The 18,365-nt window shown below is 37.2% G+C and overlaps 1 protein-coding gene across 1 annotated transcript in view; it reads left to right on the forward strand.

Moving 5' to 3' along the window:
- Positions 1-18,365, forward strand: part of col7a1l (collagen type VII alpha 1-like) — a 326,774-nt gene that overhangs the window by 199,349 nt on the left and 109,060 nt on the right. The window contains exon 18 of the mRNA XM_039762163.1: positions 1,858-2,004. Within this exon, the coding sequence (XP_039618097.1) occupies positions 1,858-2,004 (147 nt within the window). The remainder of the gene's footprint in view (positions 1-1,857; positions 2,005-18,365) is intronic.

The raw sequence follows: 18,365 nt of genomic DNA on the forward strand, positions 1-18,365 counted from the left end.
TGCAAATTACACATAGTTAAATGTTATTGTCATTATTTATGGACATTAATGTAAGAACAGTGAAAGCAGTGTCAGTGTATATACAGTGGTGTGAAAAACTATTTGCCCCCTTCCTGATTTCGTATTCTTTTGCATGTTTGTCACACAAAATGTTTCTGATCATAAAACACATTTAACCATTAGTCAAATATAACACAAGTAAACACAAAATGCAGTTTTTAAATGATGGTTTTATTATTTAGGGAGAAAAAATCCAATCCTACATGGCCCTGTGTGAAAAGTAATTGCCCCTTGTTAAAAATAACCTAACTGTGGTGTATCACACCTGAGTTCAATTTCGTAGCCACCCCCAGGCCTGATTACTGCCACACCTGTTTCAATCAAGAAATCACTTAAATAGAAGCTGCCTGACACAGAGAAGTAGACCAAAAGCACCTCAAAAGCTAGACATCATGCCAAGATCCAAAGAAATTCAGGAACAAATGAGAACAGAAGTAATTGAGATCTATCAGTCTGGTAAAGGTTATAAAGCCATTTCTAAAGCTTTGGGACTCCAGCAAACCACAGTGAGAGCCATTATCCACAAATGGCAAAAACATGGAACAGTGGTGAACCTTCCCAGGAGTGGCCAGCCGACCAAAATTACCCCAAGAGCGCAGACGACTCATCTGAGAGGTCACAAAAGACCCCAGGACAACGTCTAAAGAACTGCAGGCCTCACTTGCCTCAATTAAGGTCAGTGTTCACGACTCCACCATAAGAAAGAGACTGGGCAAAAACGGCCTGCATGGCAGATTTCCAAGACGCAAACCACTGTTAAGCAAAAAGAACATTAGGCCTCGTCTCAATTTTGCTAAGAAACATCTCAATGATTGCCAAGACTTTTGGGAAAATATGTTGTGGACTGATGAGACAAAAGTTGAACTTTTTGGAAGGCAAATGTCCCGTTACATCTAGCGTAAAAGGAACACAGCATTTCAGAAAAAGAACATCATACCAACAGTAAAATATGGTGGTGGTAGTGTGATGGTCTGGGGTTGTTTTGCTGCTTCAGGACCTGGAAGGCTTGCTGTGATAGATGGAACCATGAAGTCTACCAAAAAATCCTGAAGGAGAATGTCCGGCCATCTGTTCGTCAACTCAAGCTGAAGCGATCTTGGGTGCTGGAACAGGACAATGACCCAAAACACACCAGCAAATCCACCTCTGAATGGCTGAAGAAAAACAAAATGAAGACTTTGGAGTGGCCTAGTCAAAGTCCTGACCTGTATCCAATTTAGATGCTATGGCATGACCTTAAAAAGGCAGTTCATGCTAGAAAACCCTCAAATAAAGCTGAATTACAACAATTCTGCAAAGATGAGTGGCCCAAAATTTCTCCAGAGCGCTGTAAAAGACTCAATGCAAGTTATCGCAAACGCTTGATTGCAGTTATTGCTGCTAAGGGTGGCCCAACCAGTTATTAGGTTCAGGGGGCAATTACTTTTTCACACAAGGCCATGTAGGTTTGGATTTTTTTTCTCCCTAAATAATAAAAAAACATCATTTAAAAACTGCATTTTGTGTTTACTTGTGTTATATTTGACTAATGGTTAAATGTGTTTGATGATCAGAAACATTTTGTGTGACAAACATGCAAAAGAATAAGAAATCAGGAAGGGGGCAAATAGTTTTTCACACCACTGTATATACATATGTGTCACTTTGTGTTTGAAGGTTGTCAAAAGGATCAAGATCTCAGCAATGTTCAATATTTTGAATAATGACCATTTCTTTAATTTTAGTTTTTATTTGCATTTATATATAAAGATGTTGTAACAAAAGAACTTTACCAATAATGTTAACTGGCATTTTTAGGAGGTACAAAGAAAAGTTCTCTCGTGTCCAGTGATTCAACTTTCTTTACAATATCGGATCTCCTTGAAAGTTCTGCTTACACTATTCAAGTATCTTCTGTGGCAAGAGGTCGTGAGTCAAGTCCAGTTCTTTTAAATGCCAGAACATGTGAGTATGGTAATGGAAATGGTAATCAAACATAATTTTTGAATTCTACTTTTTCTGTCTTAATTTTAATTTATACTTACATAGAGTTTTTCCTTAAAAGACATGATCAGAATTATTCTGAGTTTTTACAAATATATAACATGTACAGGAAAATAAAGAAAACTATGATATATTTATATACATATAAAAAGACATACTTTATTCAAACACAAAAAAATAAAAACCAAGGTAAAAGATCTGTATTCAGGATGGAGTTGGTGTTTTCAAGTGTAGTTGTTGATATACACTGTGATGGTGTCATAGTTTCAGTATCTCATTACTACATCAAATGTATTGTTAGGCATCTATAGTATTCTCTTGTATTCTTACATGTATGAGCAATTTTGTTATGTTAGAGTAAAATTATTTTTTTAAAATCATTCTTTAATAAAATTAGAAAAAACAAATGTTCTGTGTATCCTGTGTACACAATTTAGTCTATGTAAAATTGGGTCCAGGTATTAATTTCAGCCATTCACTGATAACATCTGTTTTTATTATGCCAATCCAAAGATTTCCAAACTTTTTCACCTTATATAGAAATTGAACATATTTCACTAATTTTGTCTTATCTTACCATTAAGTCTATTTATTTTAGAATTTTATGGTTATTTAAGTTGTAGCTTCCTAATGATCACAATAGTGGAAATGTCACTGAAGTAGCCACTCATCTTTAGTTTTAAAATCATCAGTAAGTTTGACTTAAAAGGTTAATATATGTAAGTTTTGCACTCAAAAGCCGATATGGCTTATATCCAACAGGGGGTACATACTCTTTTGGAATATATTCTTTTAGTATGGAATGCAGCCCTACTGACAATTATATTATCCTTCCCCAGTGTCTATATATTAAATGCAGTATTAATATTAAAACATGTAAAAAAATTAGACTAAACAAGTATTCACAAATAATCAGTTGAAGGAAGCTCTTAGAAGAAAACAATGCAGATGTGGGGTCCCTGGTGATTGTCTTCATCCACTTCAGAGGAGCTGGGGGTATTTTAATAGGCACAGATGGCAGAGGATGTTTTCTATCCTGTCCATAGGATGAGATAAAAATAAGTGACTGAACTATCATATTTTATACCCTTAAAACTAACTAATTGACCAATCATTTAAGAATGCCTGTTGACATTACATCATCTTCCATTGAGACATTGCCTGTTAGCTTTTATTAACTATTAATAGACAATTTCTGTTGAGCAGTTACTAATTAGAATTAGCTTTTTCGAGTATGGTTATTGACCATTAGCTTTCATTTGCCAGTTACAAAAAATACACCCATTAGTTCTCTTTGTTTTACTCATCTGTTTGACCCTCAATTAAGACCAGTTAACCTTTACACTATATTTTGTTGCTGATCATCTCCTTTATAAGCTTCCATTTGCAATGGTCAAAACTTTTACAATCTCCAGATTACTGCCTGTGGCCTTAATTAGTTAGTTATTATGCATTAAGCAACCATTTGTATGTAAGATAAACCTGTTTGCATTAAAATAATTAGACTCACATAAAACAGTGACATCTGATTATTCTGACCTTTGGCCATAATCTTGCACTGTCACTGTTAAATGTGAGCAATTTCTGAAATACACTTCTGCAGAGTAGATAATGCTTGACCCCATCCTCAATTATGGAGAATACTGTTTCAAATACATATATAAACAAATAAAATGTAGTGCTGATTTAATTTTTTATGTAATGCTTTACTATGCAAGTGTAGCCATATATTTAAAGAAATAAAGAAAACTATAGCTACAATTAATAATTAATTGGATTTAAATTTTCCCGCAGAGCACCTAAGGTTTAGAATCAGTGTAAAACTCAAAGCATTTTCCACATTATTATACTTGGCATAGCTGGCTGGATTATAGTTGGAATACTGACTACTGTATTCTAATGTATGATCTCCCGAGTTACTCAATAAATATGCTATTTTAACAGCCTGGCCAGCATTAGTAGCCTAGATGACTCCCCAAAAAGTGCACATTGTGGTATTAAAGGTAGGTTTAGGAAGTTGGAAGAAAAAGGATCAGAAAGCTGCAAAATAACTGGGATGGTTCCTGCTAACAGCATTATTTGAATTGGACTTGAAGGTCCAAGGGATGAGAAAGGAATGTGGGGAGTTAATAAAAAGAAATAGAAGAATTAAAATGAAAATAAGCGATTTCTTAAAAATGTTTTTTAAAATGAGAAGAATGGGCAAATGAATTTACCACATTAGCAGTTTGCTTAGTGCAAGCACAAAAAGGAAAATAACATTTTCCAATTTAAAAAAATGTGCTATTATAAGAGATATTTAGGATTCTTAAATCATGGAATGAAACTGTATTTAACACTAATCATGAAGATGAGCATGGCTGGTGGAGGACCGATGGAGAGATAAATTACCAAAAAAAAGTTTGATAATAATATGCATACCATGGCTGACAATCTTCAAGTGTGGTAAGCAGAAATGCAGTCACACAGGTTAGTAGATAGTCTGTGCATAGTATAGTCTTGGGGGAAAATGCACTTTAGGTAAGGGTGCACATTAGTGGCTCAAATCCTAACTGTCTAGTGAGCACACTATGGCTGACAATTCCAAGGGAAAGTGCTATATAATACTACAATAGTTTATAGGCAATTCTATGTTCAAATCTAAGACCTAGAAATGAACTTGGATTCATTTACTGTTTTATCACCTTCTTTGTGATATCTTGTCTTTGTGTGTGCATATGGAGGGCATAAGCAGGGTCATACTTATTCACACATAATCAAGTAATACTGCAATGAAACATACAATATACAGCATACTACATGTACTTATGTATGTATGTGTGCATGTACGTACAATATGAGTGTATGTATATATGTATGTGCATTTCTCTATTCATTGAATGCCCTATTTTATACTAGTTTCTACGCATATAAGAATCCTGAGATATAAACAGGTCTGGTTTTGTGGTCTCTCTACTGTCTTGGATATATATATATTTATTTTATGCTAATAGTACAAAACATGGTGTGCCCAGTATGACCCAGAAGCAAAGCCTGCAGTGGAAAACATGGCCAAAAAAGCACACAACCATGGTTTTCAATTGTGAGCGTGACATGCATTTATTTTTCAGAAATTTGCTTTTTTTGTTAAGATTTGAGGCACAAGGGCAATGCTACATGGTCATTCCAGGAATTAATTTGTCACACCTCATATACTATAAAAGATCTACATTGAGATATATTAGATTCCATGGTTTGTCAATTTTACTATTTGTTTTTCAGGCCAGTGTAAAGTTGTCTGCAATTCAGGGGCAGGATGGGACTGGGGTCATACTGAATTTTGTTTTTAATCTTGATTTTGTTGTAAGCTGGCTGTCCCAGAACCTTTAACGATGTGTTCAACTCCTTAGTAAAAAATATGACCCACTGAGATATAATGTCTTATTATCAAAAATGTTACACTCTGATTTATGTCAGTTCTTCTAAAATTCCCTTCTAATCACATTTAAATCAATGAATTTGAAAATGTTTGTGAAAGATTATACACTACTTTGGCCTGGGTGGGATGAATCCTTTATTAGAGCACAGGCTGTATTCTGGTAAAATTTATTATAGATATACTGTACAATATAGTCAAATCCTGTGTATTATGTGGCTAAAATGCTGAAAGCACTTCAATGTACTTTAAATTTTATGTAGCTGTGTTCTTATTTTGTATTGCACTTTATTGAGCAGGATATCTTCTGTGACGCAACTTACAAACATATAGTTTGAGTGATTATAAAATAATAATTTTTTTCTAGTAATAGTGAACAGTCTTTTTCTTGGTCTTGTTTAGTCTTCAGCGAACTTCATTTTCTGGATGCCAGCTTGGTTACCAGATAGATGTAAAATAAAGGAGTCTAAAAAAGCTGATACTTTGTCCCTTTTGCACATTGCATTTCTTAAAGTTGTCAATGAGTTATCTCGTCTATGTAAAGTTCAAGAGTAGGTTGCTGTTGCTATACCACTTTCACAAATCTCCACTACGTTGCTGTTGTTAATCAATCCAATCACACATTAGAATATTGATGCAATACATTACATTCAGAGTATGCAGATTTTATCTCCAGATATGTGCCTTGTGTTTCAGGCCAGTAATGTAACAACCCCAAACCAGACTAAGAAAACTCTCTCTTGAAAGCTTTATAAACAGATGGGAACACAGACAAGGAAAAACAAGATCAAGATCAAGACGTACATGAGAATAGTATAAAAGAATTAATTTCTCAGAGTTGCCAAATAGCATTTATAATGAATTAACAAAGATATGATACATGAGTACTGTATAATCTTCAACTAAGGAATTGTTTTGCTTATTTACCTTATATTTTCAGTAGTTTTAAGATAATTTTGCATTTTGCAAAGTTAATGGCATATTATCATAAATACAACCTACTTTGTGTGAATTAAATTATTGTAATTCATTTTGAGCTAATTTAATGGCAAAATATAAGACAAAGTATAACATGCAGCTGCTCTTAGTTTATTTTTAGATATTTAAGGGGACATATTTACATATGCATAGTAGAGAGATGAAAACTAAGCCCACCCCTACATTTCAATTGCCTTAGATTAAAAATAATACGGTTTTACAGTATTTTTCCATTGGCACTGCCATTTATAGTGAAAGTGATAGCCATTAATTTAAGTGCATGTGGAAAAGTAGTTTTTCTATATAAAATTATACTAGTTAATTAAGGTGAAGTAATCTTAAATTGTAAATTAAGTCAGAATTGGAATTTGAAGTAATAGATGTGATATTTATTATGTCACTTAAACATTAGTTTTTATAATGATTAATGTTTCTGGCAGAGTAAAGAAAAATTGTACAATTACAGCGTAACCAAGACAGCATTCTAATCATTCGTGTAGGTTGGTTGATTTAAATATTGCTTTCTTCAGGAGTAGATCTTCTATCAGGGTGTTCTGGGTGCATGTTTGTAATGTGGGGCACTGGGACATGGCAATATATTTTAAAAACTCCACTTAAATTAATTAGGTAATGTTAAATAATCATGAAATAAATATGTTTATTTGCACAATGTGTCTGATGTCAATTACCATTAAAAATTGTTAAAAATTGTATTTGTTTAATTTATATGTGAATTAAGAAAAAAAAAAACAATTTGTGTAAATAGCTATATTACCTGCCAAACCCAATTTTAGGACAAACTAGTTTAGACTAGGCCAAGCCAGTTTGTCTGAAGCGCAATAGGATGAATCAGTTTGGCTTAGTCCAAACTGGATTATCCTGAAATCAAAGCAGAGCTTTAACCTATAGAGGAAAGTATGATTGCAGGCCAAACTGATTTAGACTAGGACAAATTAGTTAGTCTTGGGAGCTATTGATTTCAGGATAATCTAATTTAGACAAGGCCAAACCGATTAATCCTATCACACTGCGGACAAACTGGTTTGGTCTTATCCTGTATTTCTGGAGTGAAGTAAATCTTTCTGAAAAATGAAAGTGGCATGAAATTAGCCGCAGTCATCTAGACAACAGCATGAGGATACATTTTTTTGGCATGCTTAGTACTGTACTGCTGAATACCTAGACGAAGACTACAGGATTGCCATTAGAAGGCACAACAAAGAGGTGATCAAAAACCAACACATCCTGTCCAGAATAATGGATGAGATATATATTTGTTTCTGGCTAATAGAATAGTAGTGTGCCTTGGGATGATTTTGGTTAGAAAAAGTGCACCACTACAGAAATAAATGTTGGGAAACACTGTTATAGACAGTAGTATGTGCTTGCTTTTTTTTTTTGGCAGGCTTATTTAAATGACTCAATTTAATCAGAAAGTAAGTGAGAAATTTCAGGCCTGAAGGAAAGGAGGACAAAAGTTATGTTCAAGAAAATAAAGGCATCCTGATTGTAAAGGCAGAATAAGATTTAGGTTGGACTTGTCTTGTGGGTGTGACAGTGTAAATAACTGCCCAAGTCTGGTAAGCCTTGTAAACTTGCAAAGGATTGGTCAGACTGGCGGCATGTGGAGAATAAAATTAGGGTGGGAATGACTCTGTGGGTGCGGTAAATAAAAAACCTGGAAGCAAGATTTGAGAAAAATCAGTGGACTACTGATTGTACGATGTGGATCTATGGAACACAGTGGAAATGGCCAAGGACTGGGCAATCTATTAGTAGAGGCAGAATAAGATTGAGATTAGATTAATGCTATGGAGGGGTTATAGAACAGACAGAAGTCCACATTATTGTAAGATTACGGAGGTGGTGGTGCAGACATTATGGTGTGAATTTTGGCAGAGTAGGAAACTAGGCAAGTTGGCAGAAGATTGGGAAATTTAGAGACAGGTGGTGTATAAAATTTGCGTGGCAGGTGCACCTGTTCCTTACCACATCTTTAGGGCATGTTGTGAGAAGAATAAGGTGACTGTGCGTGTCACGGACTGAAGGTTTGAAGCATAGTAGAAATGGGAATGCTGGTATCAGATTGGGCAGAATGGTAGAAAGGGTATAATACATTTTGGTCTGGTTTTTTTCTATGGGTCTGGTACTGGACAGGCCAAGATGTATTCATTCAGTATTCACATTATGATGAGGACCATGAGAGCATGTGGAATGACCAGATAGATAGATATAAAAGGCACTATTTACTAAGTACATGTGAAAGATGCTATGTAATATACAGTTAGGTCCATAAATATTGGACAGAGACAACTTTTTTTCTAATTTTGGTTCTGTACATTACAACAATGAATTTTAAATGAAAAAACTCAGAGGCAGTTGAAGTGCAGACTTTCAGCTTTAATTCAGTGGGTTGAACAAAAAGATTGCATAAAAATGTGAGGCAACTAAAGCATTTTTTTTAACACAATCCCTTTTTCAGGGGCTTAAAAGTAATTGGACAAATTAAATAACTGGAAATAAAATGTTCGTTTCTAATACTTGGTTGAAAACCCTTTGCTGGCAATGACAGCCTGAAGTCTTGAACTCATGGACATCACCAGATGCTGGGTTTCCTCCTTTTTAATGCTCTGCCAGACCTTTACTGCAGCAGCTTTCAATTGCTGTTTGTTTGTGGGTCTTTCTGTCCAAAGTTTAGTTTTCAAAAAGTGAAATGCATGCTCAACTGGGTTAAGATCAGGTGACTGACTTGGCCATTCAAGGATTTTCTACTTCTTTGCTTTAATAAACTCCTGGGTTGCTTTGGCTGTATTTTGGGTCATTGTCCATCTGTATCATGAAACGCTGCCTAATCAATTTGACTACATTTAGCTGATTTGAGCAGTCAGTATGTCTCTGAACACCTCAGAATTCATTTGGCTGCTTCTGTCCTGTGTTACATCATCAATAAACACTAGTGTCCCAGTGCCACTGGCAGCCATGCACGACCAAGTCATCACACTGCCTCCACCGTGCTTTACAGATGATGTGGTATGCTTTGGATAATGAGCTGTTCCACGCCTTCTCCATGCTTTTTTCTTGCCATCATTCTGGTAGAGGTTGATCTTGGTTTCATCTGTCCAAAGAATATTTCTCCAGAACTGTGCTAGCTTTTTTAGATGTTCTTTAGCAAAGTCAAATCTAGCCTTTCTATTCTTGAGGCTTATGAGTTGCTTGCACCTTACAGTGCACCCTCTGTATTTACTTTCATGCAGTCTTCTCTTTATGGTAGACTTGGATATCGATGCGCCTACCACCTGGAGAATATTGTTCACTTGGTTGGCTTTTGTGAAGGGGTTTCTCTTCACCATGGAAATGATTCTGCGATCATCCACCACTGTTGTCTTCCATGGACGTCCAGGGGCCTCATGTATAAACGGTGCGTACGCACAGAAATGTTGCATAAGAATGTTTCCACGTTCAAATCGCGATGTATAAAACCTACACTTGGTGTAAAGCCACACACTTTTCCACGGTACCTCATACCTTGTCGTACGCAAGTTCTCCGCTTGGTTTTGCAGACTGCCGGCACCCAGCGTCAAAGCAGTGCTACTGTTCCTGTGTGGTTACCCGTTATTTGCTAGAGCCACATTCCTGACTCGGTTTTATAAACACACTGAAACTAACCGCATATTGTTTATTATTTGATTGTAATTAACCTGTAACAATATAATGGCCCAGGGAATAGCCATAGCCATAGTATTCCAAATACCATAACTGCTTTAGCATTATTAACTCTCACTGTATCTTTTTTTCCTTCTTTCAGCTGCTCCCGTTAAGGGTTGCCACAACGGATCATCTTTTTCGATATTACTCTCACTGCACCACTCGGAGTATTTATATCACTGTATCTGAGTGGGGAATTACAACAGCAGCTGATCGGAAAGAGAATTATCAGTATACAGCATCAAGCCCACTCTGCCTCAGCCACGGCAAAACATTTTAAAGCCTTTCCTGTACGGACCTCACAATTCAGAAACAGTTTCATCCCAAGAACTATAAATGCGCTCAATCAATTGCTCCTCATAGAACTGTTTGTACTTATAAGTACAATCACCCCACTGTAAACTTGCACTACAGTTATAATATTGCACAACCTGCGCCACTTTATAAAGCACGTATTTACATATGATGATGACATCATTTTTAAGATGAAATGCAGCTAAATATGTTGATTATATTATACAGATACAACTTTAACTTCATTTAAATAATCTGTATTGTTAATATTTAAAAATGTGAGGACACTGTGCCGTAGCGCTAGCAAGTTCACGTATTGTTCCTGCCTCGTGCTGTATATTTGCTGAGGATGGCATGACACTGGTAGGATAGACGGATAGAATAATTAAACATGTACTATGAAGATATTTCAATGTTCCTTAAAAGTTTTGAAGAATCGTCGTTGTAAGCTTACAGATGGCTTAACGTCTATTACAGAGCTGATTGTGTGGCGAAATAAGTAAGGAGAGGAATTGGAGGATAGTACGTTTGAAAGAGACAGTACTGCTACAGTAATCTCATTGAAGGTCGCGCACAATCACGCACCGTGTTCCCCTGTTTAATAACGTGCTTTAACTCCTATCATTATGAAAAAGATATCACGTATACATCTCAGTATTTTAGTTATTCAGAGAGCTGTAATATCCCGAATTTAATGGATTCTGTGTCCTGTCGGAGAAAGAGAAAGAACGGAAGCACGTAGTGATTCACACACAGAGCACATTGAAGATCAAATACAAAACAAAGCATTTAATGTGCTGCATTAGTTACGATGGGATTTGAAAAACTAGTAAATTAAACGATTTTAAGATGAAGTTTATGCTCTACTTTAATGACAAAATAACCTACGTGATTAAAGTGGATATTTCGAGATTAAAGTTAACATTTCATGTTTTTTTCCTACTCTGTGCCTTTTTTTCTCACTGTACTCTAATAAGCTTCCATATGACACTCGGACGGTGGGCTATGTCTCGCCTTTTCACGGCGACTTTGATATGTGACAACTACTTTTTTGTGGGGCACTGTGCGACTTTATGAACTTGAGCTTGTTTCTCCAGCACGCTATGTCACTCGATCAACTTCCTTTTGTTGATTATGCCACTTGTGACAGATAGGGGGCGCTATCGCTCCCTTGAACCCCTGTCCACGACTCCAGACATAAGGTAAAAGCCCAATAATTGACTTTATTAAATCTCCACAGTGCACAAAGCACCCTCTTCTCCACTATACTCATACAATAACAATAATCAATCACAAATAAACAATCCTCCAACTCATAGTTGTTTTATATATCCTGACCCGGAAGTGTTCCAATCCCCAGTTCATGTGAGTCTCAATCACTTCCGGGTCAGGTACAAGTCCTTTTCTTCTCACCCCGGAAGCACGTCACTCTTCCACTGATGCACTTCTGGGTTATAGGGCACAAAGAAGTCTTCGGTCCTCCCTGCAGCTCCCTCTTGCGGCCCCTGTGGTATCCAGCAGGGTCTTTTATAAAAACTACGTATCCCATGACTCCCTGCTGGTCTTCGGGGCACCTCCATACTGCAGGGAGGGCTCCATCTGGCCGCCTGGGGGTATTGGCCGGGATGATAAGCCGGCCAAAGATCACACACTGTATAAACCAACAAATAGTACGTTTTTGTTTGCCTCCACTTGGAATTCTTATATTTTTCCTCATGCTTTTCCCATTCTGGGAGGAGACTGGGCGGGACAGAAGGCGCATGCACGTGCGTTAGTTTTCACGGTGATCGGGATTTATGGAGCAGAAGAATGTGGAAGCTGGAGTACGCACAGATTCCAGCATCTTGAATTTTCTGTGCGTAAGCACATTTCGACTTTTGTGCTTATGTCATGTTATAGTGCGAATTCTACGCAGGGCATTATACATGAGGCCCCAGGTCTTTTCGCGTTGCTGAGTTCACCAGTGCTTGCTTTCTTTCTCAGGATGTACCAAACTGTAGATTTTGCCACTTGTAATATTGTAGCAATTTCTCAGATGGGTTTTTTCTGTTTTCACAGCTTAAGGATGGCTTATTTAACCTGCATGGAGAGCTCCTTTGACTGCATGTTGTCTGTTCACAGCAAAATCTTCCACATGCAAGCACCACACCTCAAATCAACTCCAGGCCTTTTATTTGCTTAATTGATAATGACATAACGATGGACTTGCCCATGAAATAGCCTTTGAGTCAATTGTCCAATTACTTTTGAGCCCCTGAAATGAAGGGATTGTGTTAAAAAAAATGCTTTAGTTACCTCACATTTTTATGCAATCATTTTGTTCACCCCACTGAATTAAAACTGAAAGTCTGCACTTCAACTGCATCTGAGTTGTTTCATTTAAAATTCATTATGGTAATGTAAAGAACCAAAATTAGAAAAAAGTTGTCTCTGTCCAAATATTTATGGACCTAACTGTATAAGACAGATGTGAAAGGCACTATGTAATAGATAAGTACTGCTTCAGTTTGTCCCCCAAAAAGCTGTGCGCCTGCTATAATTTTTTTCATCAGGCACCACTGGCAAAGAGCCCCTTCACCATCAACCGCTAGATGAAATGACCAAGAGGGATCACCCCTGCTCTATGAAATAATCGAGAATCTGTGAGGGAACAACTAAGCGGGGGGACTGGGTTTGGGATTGGGGATTGGGCCAAAATCAAGAGTGCTGCTTTCCAGTGTTAGGACGGTGCAGAAAGAAAAGACACTAATGCCACTGGAAGTTTAATACATTTGATTTTTTAAACTAAGAACTGTGTGATATGAATCATAAAGAGATTATAATGTAAAATAATGCTTTATCCTGGACCTAATTCTAGAATGCGTATGTTGTAATTGGTCTAGTTATTTCAGTACTTCTTAGAGTTCTTCTTACACTTCAGCACTTTAAGATACAAAATTATTCCCCTCATTAGAGTAAAGTGAATGCACATTCAAGGAATGTAACATTTCATTTTAAACCATCATTAAATTTAAATGACAACATTGGCTAAAACCTGACAAAGAATGTGCAGACTGAAAGAACTGCACTCATCTATGGCAATCATATTTTTATAATGTAGAAGTATCTATCTATCTATCTTATTCAGTTCTACTTTTCTTAAAGTACATGTTTTTGTTATTTGTGTTGAAAGTAGTCAATACTAGTAATTACTTAAGATTGGTCTCAACAAGTCACTATGACCATGTAGAGAAAAATAATTCTTATTTTAAAATGCATATTAAATTACAAATAATTTCAGAATATCACAAATTAACATTTCTAATGCTTCAGCTAGATTTTAGTACTGTACTTTGTTCATTCTTCTAGTAGCCTGGTGAATAGCCTTCAAATCCATATTTGTGTGTAATTTGTGGTTAGGTATATTTGAAGTTTATTTTTCTGCTTTTAACAAAGGCTGCCGGGTGATGTAAAAAATTATCAATAACGGCATAGTAGTGCACATATTGAAGCTGCATTTGTCCAAAACTACCAAAGTTCTTCAGCTTTTAGTTTACTTCATAGAATAGTTTAGGCAATAGTGTCACACGTGTTCAAACAATTCCACAATCCTAATATGTTCGTTTTAAAAGTTTTAGTAAATTCAAAGCAAAACAGTTTACACAAAATAGAGAAAAAAATTGATATTACAAAGAAAAGTTCTTGTGTAAAGACAGTTCTGTTTAGGGTTTACTTATCTTGTTTCATGTTTCACTAAGTTTGGTCATGTAATCAATCATATTACATGCTATCAACAAAAAAAAAACTGCATATCAATGTACAATTTGTAAACTAACCTAACAGCCCATCCTATCAGTGATACTACAGTGGGATGCAAAAGTTTGGGCAACCTTGTTAATAGTCAATATTTTCCTGTATAAATCGTTGGTTGTTACGATAAAAAATGTCAGTTAAATATATCATATAGGAGACACACACAGTGATATTTGAGAAGTGAAATGAAGATTATTGGATTTACAGAAAGTGTGCAATAATTGTTCAAACAAAATCAGGCAGGTGCATAAATTTGGGCACCACAAAAAATAAATTAAATCAATATTTAGTAGATCTGCCTTTTGCAGAAATTACAGCCTCTAAACGCTTCCTGTAGGTTCCAATGAGAGTCTGGATTGTGGTTGAAGGTATTTTGGACCATTCCTCTTTACAAAACATCTCTAGTTCATTCAGGTTTAATGGCTTCCGAGCATGGACAGCTCTCTTTAACTCACACCACAGATTTTCAATTATATTCAGGTCTGGGGACTGAGATGGCCATTCCAGAACGTTGTACTTGTTCCTCTGCATGAATGCCTTAGTGGATTTTGAGCAGTGTTTCGGGTCGTTGTCTTGTTGAAAGATCCAGCCCCGGTGCAGCTTCAGCTTTGTCACTGATTCCTAGACATTGGTTTCCAGAATCTGCTGATACTGAGTGGAATCCATGCGTCCCTCAACTTTGACAAGATTCCCAGTCCCTGCACTGGCCACACAGCCCCACAGCATGATGGAACCACCACCATATTTTACTGTAGGTAGCAGGTGTTTTTCTTGGAATGCTGTGTTCTTTTTCCTCCATGCATAACGCCTTGTTATGCCCAAATAACTCAATTTTAGTTTCATCAGTCCACAGCACCTTATTCCAAAATGAAGCTGGCTTGTCCAAATGTGCTTGAGCATACCTCAAGCGGCTCTGTTTGTGCTGTGGGCGGAGAAAAGGCTTCCTCTGCATCACTCTCGCATACAGCATCTCCTTGTGTAAAGTGCGTCGAATGGTTGAACGATGTACAGTGACTCCATCTGCTGCAAGATGATGTTGTAGGTCTTTGGTGCTGGTCTGTGGGTTGACTCTGACTGTTCTCACCATTCGTCGCTTCTGTCTATCCGAAATCTTTCTTGGTCTGCCACTTCGAGCCTTAACTTGAACTGAGCCTGTGGTCTTCCATTTCCTCAATATGTTCCTAACTGTGGAAACAGACAGCTTAAATCTCTGGGACAGCTTTCTGTATCCTTCACCTAAACCATGATGGTGAACAATCTTTGTCTTCAGGTCATTTGAGAGTTGTTTTGTGACCCCCATGTTGCTACTCTTCAGAGAAAATTAAAGGAGGAGAGAAACTTACAATTGACCCCCTTAAATACTCTTTCTCATTATAGGGTTCACCTGTATATGTAGGTCAGGGGTCACTGAGCTTACCAAGCCAATTTGAGTTCCAATAATTAGTTCTAAAAGTTTTGGAATCAATAAAATGACAACGGTGCCCAAATTTATGCACCTGCCTGATTTTCATTGAACAATTATTGCACACTTTCTGTAAATCCAATAAACTTCATTTCACTTCTCAAATATCACTGTGTGTGTCTCCTATATGATATATTTAACTGACATTTTTATCGTAACAACCAACGATTTATACAGGAAAATAATGACTATTAACAATGTTGCCCAAACTTTTGCATCCCACTGTACTTCCTAATTGGCTTAACCCTCTGATTTTAAAGGTATAGCTAAGAAAGTTCTATTTCATGCTAACTTACAGGGGGTAAAAGATTTTCCTGGGGATGGATGAAAGGGCAGCATGATAAATTGAATACAGGTTATCAACAAAATCAATAACCCCTCACTTAACAGAGATGGAGGCCTTAGGTATAACCTGTCTTCAATTTATCATGCTGCCCTTTCATCCATCCCCAGGAAAATCAGGCCCAAATCACACCTTCACTAGGCGGACCACTCTTAACGACCCAGTCTATGGGGGTAGGAAGGGGCTGTTAAAAGGTGTGACGGTTACATCTACCCACACCTCCCCCTTCATTTGTTTTACTCAACGAGCCTAATCTGGGAAGGTGTGAAGTGAAACTAACCTGAAGAATAAAACTGTGGTCTCTAACAACATTCCTCAGACTGACAAAGCTGCTTGGATGAGCAGTGAAACGTATCTACCTAACAAGAAAGAAGTCCAGTTGTGATGACTCAACTACCAGATAATACATAAAACAGATATATAATGCGTAGAAAGGTAGAGTCCTTATATATAGTAGTTTTTTTAAGTCCCTAAAGATGAGTATGATTATAATGTCAGATGGCCAGGAAGGACAGAAAAAATAAAATATAATAAAAAACTCCATAGAGAAAAAACTAAATCTGCAGGGGTTCCAAGCTCAAAAGATCACCCAGCGGGCATTCCACCTAACATAAATGTACTTAAGTTTTTCCTTGCAGTGGGTCTCTTTGACAGCCTTTACTTGAGCATAGCAGGTGGCTGCATAGTGCCTCCATCAGGTGGTGATGGTGCAAAACCCCAAGTTGACAACACAACTGATAGGTCTCTTTTATGAATTTACTAGCCGAAGCCCGCCGTAGCATACGGCGATGTAAGAATAGGAACGGAAAATGGTGAGAAAGGAATTCAGTATAACAAAGGCTTAGGAAACCACACGTAACTAAAATAGCAAGGAGCGAAACCAATGCCAATGGTCGAGAGAGTACCTTCCTGTAGCAGGCTATGGAAAACATAGACATATATAGATAGACGCCGCATTCACTGTGTTGCCCAATCGACACGATAAGTCAGCGCTTCCGCCCTATTGCGAGTGGTAAATGTGCCATTTAAACTAAAACAGGTAGACATGGAAACCAGGTTTTCTGATGAAAAAACAATAACGTTTTAAACAGTATCGTTTACATAGAACAGATTTTGGTGAATCGTTTACATGCAATTATTTATATCCATTTATACACTAATAATGGCAATTATTAAATAATAATAATAATTATTATTATTAAATAATTCCTCCCATACAAGTAACATTTCTTAGACTGCTTTCTTCCATCTCCGAAAAATTTCTAGACTTCGTCCTGTTCTTACGCAACACAGTACTAAAGTATTGGTTAATGCCTGAGTCACCTCACGTATAGATTACTGTAATGCTACTCTATCTGTCATCCCACAAAAACGTTTCTATCACTTACAATTTATTCAAAATTCTGCGGCCAGGATAATAACCTGCTGTTCTAAATCCACTGAACATACTACACCTATTCTATCTCAAATTGACTGGCTCCCTGTTAACTACAGAATACAATACTAAATACCACTCTTAACATTTAAAGCTCTGCCCAACCTCACTAATCTCCTACAGACTGACACTCGTCTCGCTCACTCTGATTCTCATCTGCAGCTGTACTTTTTGTACCACACATTAAACTCTGTGCTTTGCGAGCTCGAGTGTCTCTCATAGTGCTCCTCAACTTGAGAATTCTCTTCTCTATCATATACATCAGTTTGATTCAATAACACATTTTAAAACTACCCTCAAAACTTATCTTTTCAAACTGGCATACCAATTGTGAATTTGCACTGTTACTGCCAGTTATCCTTGTTTGTTTGCTAATTATTGCTGTTTGATCAAGAGGGATGGAGGACGTGGAAGTAGGATTAAAGATGGCGGGTGGGGCTCTGTCGTGCGTATCCCATGGTCTTAGAGTTGGTGGGCGGGGCTCTGTGAGTTGGCGGGCGTGGCTCTCTGTCTTGCGTGCGCTCTCTGTCTTGCTTGCCCTTAGTTAGACTTGGTGGGTGGGCTTTGGCAGGCGTGGCTCTCTGTCTTGTGCGCGCTCTCTGTCTTGCTTGTCCTTAGAGTTGGCGGACGGGGCTCTGTCGAGCGTATCTCATGGTCTTAGAGTTGGCGGGCGGGGCTCTGTGAGTTGGCGGGCATGGCTCTCTGTCTTGCGTGCGCTCTCTGTTTTGCTTGCGCTCACTGTCTTAGTGAATTATATATATAGATAATAGCTTGGTCTGCATAATGAGTAATGAGGATTTGCTGTAAAAGCCCTAAATGAAATTTAGTGCATGCTAGGTGAAAATGTGTTTTTAAATCTTGCAGAATATTTGAACTCCTTCCTCTAGAATTTTGAAAT

Source organism: Polypterus senegalus, chromosome 8 (genome assembly GCF_016835505.1).
Source record: "Polypterus senegalus isolate Bchr_013 chromosome 8, ASM1683550v1, whole genome shotgun sequence".
NCBI lineage: Eukaryota > Metazoa > Chordata > Cladistia > Polypteriformes > Polypteridae > Polypterus > Polypterus senegalus.